Below are 7,971 nucleotides of genomic sequence, written 5' to 3' on the forward strand. Positions count from 1 at the left end.
CTTTCTGTGCATCAAGACTTTGAAATAATTTTGCAGAAGGTCTGTTATGTTGACATAGAGAACCATAGTCATAAGAGGTTATTCTCCCATCTCTGCAAGTGGAACCTCACCCGCCAGCTTATTACTGCCCCATTAACTGTCACTATTTGCCTTCCTTACACACTCTATATGTCACTTACCTCTTCTGCTCTCCATTTTGTAGGTTTTTCTTTTGCCCCAAAAACAGTTTTTTCAAGGACCACATGTGCATATTGTTTGTTACCATAAACCTTTCTTTCTCTTGAGTATTCAGTAGTGTATTCCCATTTCAAGAAGCAAAATTCTTAATGTTTGCAAACTTGGATACAACTTTTATTTCATATAAATCGGTTTTGCAGTGTAAGATATATCAATCAGCCAAATTTGCAGTTGTTAAACATACTGCAAAATTATTGATTGACACAAACATGATTTATTGCTTGCTTATAAAACTATTTCATAGGTGTATGCCACTGAGGATGAGGATACCTGGACGTCGTACTTTGACTTCTTGTCCAGCGATGCCAGATCTCTCCTGGTCACACAGAATGAAGGGACAGGCCACGTGGCGGTCATTGACCCTCGATCACGGTATGCTAGCAGAGCGTATCCAGGCAATTAACCCCATAGGGCAATTACATGTACCTCCCCCCCCCCCCCCCCCCCAGCTAAATACTGGTTACTGATAAAGTTAGAGTAAAGATTAGGGTTAGGGTTAGGTTTATGGTTACAGTTTGGTTAGGGTGAGGATTAGGTTCAGGATTAGGGTTAGGGTGAGGGGAAGGGTTCATGGTAATTGCCCAGGGGGTAATTGCCCTAGACCCAGAAATGCCTACTCATACTTTTGTATGTAGTATACTGTGCTTCTATTATGAATAAGTCCTCAGGAGTGGTAGTTATCTCTCCTTGTATTGAAAGTTCATTGGAGCCAAACAGTAAAATAATTTGAATAGTTTGTTCGCAAAAAACGATAAAGTCCATATTTGCCAAATGGAGATATTTGCGATTAAAGGTCAAGAAAAATGAAGAGAATAATAAGAATTTTTTGCTTCTTTTGACCATAACTTCAAAAATGTACCTGTATATGTAGTGACCAATATATCATTTAAAAGGTATTTTGTACTTAATGACATAGACTGTACTTCAAAATCTTAAAAAATGGACTTAACAGTTTTTACGAACAAACTCTTCATTTATTTAGACATAAAGATTGCTGCTTTGGGACCTTAATATCTACTTTGTTGTAAGAATAATTTCATTAAAGCCATGTTCATTGTAATGTGGTACACTATATTTAGTGTAACTGTTCTTGCCTAACATACTGCTGGTTTTATGAAAAAGACTTTGAATACTACCTAGTACATTACTACCTACATTTGTACATCTATTACAAGAAAGGTAAACAGTACTGTTTTCCACTAAAATTACAGCTTTTCAGCTCTCAAAATACTGCAATGCTGTCGACAAGGGTGACATCCCTTTTCTTAAAATTTGAATATCTACACGTATTCCATCATGCAATGATTACAGAATAACTAAAACTTCCCTGATTTGGGAATTAGAGTTTGTGACCTGTTGAGGCACTTGTAACACTTCAATTGGTTGGAATGGAAAAACAAGACAAAACAGAGCAAAACAGAAAGGTTTGTCTGTAGGATACTGGTAGAAACACTGCTGATTCGCAATTTCACTCTTTCAACCTCTATATTTAGGCTGCAATACACACAAGAGGTTACTTCTGTAAGAAAGCACTGAAACCGCAAATTGAGCTACATCACCCAAAACTGTTTAGTCCTTCCTGAAAATTTACCTGAGCAACTACTTAGAGTTCTATAATGCAAGACTGCATACTCACTGTTTTCCTTCAAGAATTAAACATGCCATGTGTATTATGATTTATCTCTTTGCAGTGGGACCAAAGCTGAAAGTGTGTACATGGTTCACCCCAGGAATGCCAAAACGGTGTCTGTTCACCCAACCATGCCAAGCTACTTTGTGACAGCATCAACTGATGCGTAAGTATAGTTATTTGTCGTTCTCTCATGTGCTTAAATGTATTTTATTTCATTGTTATTGGACTGGAAACAATTACAGTTCAGCATACTGTTTAAGTGAGAATTTTTGTAGTGTAGAAATTGTTGTGCATTTTGCAACAACCTTGTTGTGTGAGAATTAAAACATGCACATTTGTTTTTATTTTGTTTTGTTTTTTGCTTGTTTACTTACCCTTTCATGTTTTCCGTCTGTAAAATGAAAAGCAAGTGAAATTCATTTTACCCGGCTGAGTACGAACAATCACTTTCCTGAAAATTTCTGCTTTTGCAGTATGTACCTGTTTTCTGTCAGTCATCTCGAACTTGTATGAAGTGAGCTCTTGAAATGCTTGCTCTATATGAAAAGAACAGTGATTTTGAAATCATGAGAAAGTATTAGTAAGAACTTGCATGTTCTGTCACAACCTTCAGACAGATGACATAATACAACGTACTTGCATAGTGCTAGCCTTTACTGCATTTAAGAGCAATAAGGGAGTAAGTAGTGCGTGTAGTTCTAAACAGAAAGGGAGTCTTTGAAGAAATGTTGATAAATTCTAATTTGGATCAAGGCCAGTGCAACCAAATGAATGCACAAATAGTTACTCATTCTTGTAGTCACTGTCTAAAAGGTTAGGAGAATCTTGTTGGAGTGTTTTTCTTTGTCCTGGATCAACCATATTAACATTTTGGAGTCAAGTGTGATTTGTGTTGTTCTGATGTCAATCTTAGCTTGAGCAGAAAAAGTTCTGGAAAAATATTGTGGGTTTGAATTAAAAGGAAGCATGAACCTTTACTTGAATAGAATGTAAAACTTGCAGGAAAAGAAGTTTAGCCATTGTTGCATATATTCAAGAATAGAATATTGCACTCACTTTTCCTTTGGCAGGACTGCGGCATTGTGGGATATCCGCAACCTGAAGGAGAAGGGACTTAACAAGCCTGTGGCGACAATGCCGCACAGCAAGTCCGTCAGTTCGGCATTCTTCTCACCCATCACTGGCAGCAAAATCCTCACAACATCTTTTGATGACAAAATAAGGTATGGTGTCTGGATATATTTTGTTTAAATAGCTGGACAGATTTATTAGATTCTGTTATTGATGTGGTACTTGTTGATTGCTGATATGGATTAGCATCAGTCATTACTGGTGGACTATTAGGAATTGGCTGATTTAGCAAATAGTTTATGTCACTTTTGGTTGTAGTACTGTAGTATGAAGGACAAAACGTTTGACTTATTAGAGGTCCAGAATTTAGATCATGTTGAAGTGTTTGTAACATCTTTTGATGAGATGTTGTACTCGTGATGTTCCTTTCAACTCAGATGTAAACTAGGTACCTGGCGATGCTAGGCTAATAATAATGACATTGTTCTGTGGAAGAGTAGTGCAAACCACTGAAGAGGCTACTCTGGGTAAATTAGATATTCATCATATCATATTACATTTTTTTTTTCTACTAAGTTTCTTTTAAGTTTTCTTGAAGTTAAATAATGAGAAACCTCAGACTCTTGCATTTATACTTGAAGGCTCTTTTGGAATTTGTGTCACTGTAAGCGGGATTGATGTCTTAAGACCACTAGATAATGTAAAGAGTATATTACACAATGAAACAAAAACCAGACTTCATCCTTATCTGTCAAGAGCCTATTTCAATTTCGACATCTAGACCCTACTTTATTTGACTATACTTTCTGGGCAAGTGTAAACTAAAGCTTGTGAGAGATCAGATGAGGTTCGATATACATTGTAATATTGTATGCATTTGTGCATGCCTTTTGGCAGTATATGTAAATTACTCCGGTAGCATTTCACATCGCCTGACATCACAGTACTGTTGGTGTTTACCGTTTGGCATGTGACCTCAATGCACACTTGCTATTGGCTACATTCATAATAGGGTCCTTTTTTTTTCATCTTGATAATTAACCCCTGTGCTTCTCTGTGAATTAATTTTCTTCTCAGCATCTTTGAGACAGAGAGTGCCAAGGAGGGGAAGTTGACAGGTGCCAAGAGGGTGCTGTGGCAGAGGTGAGAAAAATGATCTCTTTGCCTTATTTTAGCATGGAGTCCTTGCAATGCTGGCAGACTCATGAAGCATTTTCACATCAGCTCAATTTTTCCAAATAGCACACTATCTTCAGAATCTAAAGCTTGGATTTTCGTAACCCGATGATGAAAATAGAACACTATTTTGATAATGTGAATTCAAATTTGCGCACTAATTTAAAACCTAAGCTCCTGAAAATTTCTCGACCCCAAACTCAGAAGTTTCTGAAATAGCAGGATAATTTGCAAAGTAGTGTGCTGTTTGATAGTGTGAATACACCTCAAGGAATTATTATGATGCATCCCATCATGTCTAGTGTGTATGACCTGATTGATCGAGGCAACCTGCACTCCTTGATCTACCAATGCTGTTCACACATACTCAGCTATCCAATTAGCTCTCACTGGGCTGATGTGAATAGTTCATTTACGATCCTGAGAGCAATCTTGAGCTTGGATTTTCATCGAGCTGATGTGAAAAATAGGCTATTGTAATTGATTGTAATGGAAGTTAAGTCATTTGTAGTCCTTGTAATGGAATCATTGTAATGGTAGGTGATCACTGCAATGGAGTCATCGCAATGGAAGTTAACCAGTCCCTACAACAGTTCCTGGAGAACCTTCAATGCCCCCAAATGTGATTCTTTTTGCTCGTTGTCAGAGAATGGACAGTTTGGTAATCTGCCTGTGTTGTATGTATCCCCTTTCCATGGTCAACTAAATGTACCATTGAACAATGCAAAACATTGAGCTGGAATGACGCATGAATAGAGAGTGTGCTGCAGGCTCATTGATTCTTTTGTTATCAAAACAGTTAGCTGAGCCTTGATTGCTGTGTACATCTTTATACAAATTTTACATCAAATCATGCACACTTCCACTACTATATTGAAAAAGGTCAGTTAGACAGAAGCATGATATGCATGTTTGATAAAGAAAAGAACTGATGTTAATACAGAAACTCTAATCATTTAATCAGAATCATTTTTCTGGTCAGCGTAACACTAATAATCATGAATTCAAGCCATGAAGACAGACAGTTTTGTCTATATTTTGGAAACTTGTTATGCCAGGTTTCTGTATGAGCTGACACTAGAGGCCATAATTAACCCGTTGAGGACAAGTCCCGAGTATACTTAGGCAGGTGTCTATGGGAAATGGCGTGTTGTAGCAAAATCACTGCGTCCTCAATGAGTTAAGGAATGGGTTCAGTCATCATGATGGATTCATTGCAAGGGAAGTGTAAAGGACAAGTTTATCTTCATATACATGTGGATTGAGAGAATGCAGCAATATCAGTAGAACGCATTGGGGAATGTTTGAGGAATAACAGATAATCCTTACAAACGTTTTGAATATTTGAAGTTTCAGTGCCACCATTGCTGGTTGAGAAGACTACAATAGCTTGTGATGTCACATGCATAATGAAAATATAAAGAAAATTCACCATGTTTTCACTCTTCTCTTTCTTGCTGTGTGTGAGATTTTCCATGCCCATTGAGCACTCAGACTAAGTGGTGAAGGGCATTGTAAATGTCCCTAATATTGTTGTTATTATTATCATTATTATTATTATTATTGTTATTATTATTATTATTGTTATTATTATTATTATTATTACTGTAAAACATGATATATTCGTGGCATAAATTTTTCGCGAATTGGAGCCGACGGCCTTTTTTGCGGCATGAAATTTTCGCGAACTGCCACTGGCATTCAATGCATATAGTGTAGAAAAGAACTTTTGCGTGCATTTTAATTTCGCGAATCTTGGCGCTCGCGAAATTCGCGAAATTAAAATGCACACGAAAATTCCTCGCTTAACAGTATTATTATTATTATTATTATTATTATTATTATTCATGAAGGAGCACTTGAGTTGCCTCTTTCAGAAGGCAAGGGGAATGATAATACCCCTAGCACACATCAGTAACAAGTCAAGGGAATGAGTGCTTTTTCCAAAGAATGAAATTTTCTGAAAAATCATTGAAACACTTGTATGGATTTGTTAGGTGTATAAGAATGAATGCTGTTTGTACACCTTCTCGGAATGTTAATACATTGTAGTAGACCGATTGTGATATCTTGGTATGATTATCATCCTCTCACCGTAGCCATAACAACCACACCGGCAGATGGCTGAGTCCCTTCAAGGCGATGTGGCATCCAAGGCGTGAGGACATGTACGTCGTGGGAAGCATGTGTCAACCAAGGCGGGTGAGTGACTTGGGCTGAATACATCCTACCTTTGTAACAACATGAAAACAAGTTCACTCACTACTCCAGAATGAGGAGACACTAAACTTGCTCACCTTAATCAGAGATATGCAAAGTGTTTTTTTTTTTCCTATTACTTAGTATTAATTTGGTAATGGGAAATTTGACACGTCAATTTCTTATTACTCTCAGCAGTTAAAGGGATGGTACAGTATTGGTGGAGATGAGAATGGGGCTTTTAACTTTTTGTGAGATACCAAGAAAACACTTATGATATAGTACAGAGCATACCATTTTAAAAGGAATTCAAAGTTTATTTGATGAAAATCGGGTTTGGAATGACTGAAACATCCAAAAACAAAGTAAAACTAAGTGATTGCAATAAAGTGTGGGTCCCACACTTTATTAGAATTGCTCTTTTTCGGAGATCTCGGCCATTTCAAAACCAATTTTCATCAAATAAACGTTGAATTCCTCATAGAATTACATGCTCTTTCATATTTCATAAGAGGTTTCTCATTATTTCACCAAAAAATGTTAGAAACCTGGAATTAGGTCTCAACCAAAACTGTACGATCCCTTTAAGTTGTATTCCACATTTACCCATGTGTTTCATTTGCACCTGGTAATTATGACATGATGACATCACATACCCTTTTTACCTCACCTCAGCCTGAGGCTTAAGTCGGCTATTGCTTTCATTCAGAGGCACTCAAAGTGCCCCACCCCCAGACCCAAGTTTGCTACATTCTACCTCGGGTAATACCTGTGTAGCCTGCATGAGTACATCGAATATGAACTTGCAATACACCAGTTAATTGACACTAACCCCTTGGTTCTCCTGGTTCCTTATAAGATTTCAATCTCTTGCCATTCTTTCTTCTTTTTTTTTTTGAATGGAGAGAAAGTAAAAAATGTATATTAGATAGATATGTATTTATAAATAGCAATCTCTTTTCTTCTATCCTCCCATCCAGATTGAGGTCTTCACTACCAAGGGAAAGCTCCTCCACAACTTCTCCCACGAGTTCCTTGCGTCCGTTTGCTCTCTCAACGCCTTCCACCCGACGAGGGACATGATCGTCGGCGGCAACTCCAGTGGGAAACTCCACGTCCTCATGTGATGGGGGAAAGAAATGATGCAGAAAGAGCAAAAACCCAACAGCTATGAGAGTGTGGTCTAAAGCTGCCATGTTTATCCCACCTGCTAATGTCTCATCAGTGACATACATGTATTCTCGTGTAAAGTGCCCTACCAATGTTTGTCAAAAGTGCCAAATGGTCTCTGATTGTTCTGGAGTCCTCCTGAAACACCATATTTGTCCAAGTCCTGATAAAGGAATTTGAAAGCTTTCTTCAATTCGGAACTTGTTTTGCCTGCTGACATGAAAGCAATACACACGTGCCTATCTCCACAACAGCTTTCTGGAGTCTATCCAGTTTTGATGAATGAATAATGGTAGACCTGTTACATACCTGCTAGTTTAATGCCCGTGTCTGCTGAGAATGCCAGAAGCATCATATTTATTAGATGTATTTTATGCTGTGCTTGCAGTATGGTCAATGGAGAGCATTATCCCTAGAAACATGTGTAGTAATACCCACATTCCACAGAGATATTCTCTCATCGGTCACTCAACGGAAGTAATCTT

The 7,971-nt window shown here is 37.7% G+C and overlaps 1 protein-coding gene across 1 annotated transcript; it reads left to right on the forward strand.

Moving 5' to 3' along the window:
* Window positions 1-481: 481 nt before the first annotated feature.
* LOC139712032 (WD repeat-containing protein 76-like) lies at window positions 482-7,443 on the forward strand (the record flags this gene model as incomplete). Its single annotated transcript, XM_071623871.1, has 6 exons — window positions 482-609; window positions 1,929-2,033; window positions 2,941-3,093; window positions 4,019-4,084; window positions 6,217-6,319; window positions 7,297-7,443. Coding segments are annotated over 6 exons (702 nt in total), but the record flags the coding sequence as incomplete, so codon positions are not given.
* Between the last annotated feature and the right edge of the window lie 528 nt (window positions 7,444-7,971).

This window comes from Diadema antillarum, unplaced genomic scaffold (assembly GCF_040938485.1).
Source record: "Diadema antillarum isolate AM-2024a unplaced genomic scaffold, OU_Dant_1.0 seq00001752_RagTag, whole genome shotgun sequence".
In the NCBI taxonomy this organism is placed as follows: domain Eukaryota; kingdom Metazoa; phylum Echinodermata; class Echinoidea; order Diadematoida; family Diadematidae; genus Diadema; species Diadema antillarum.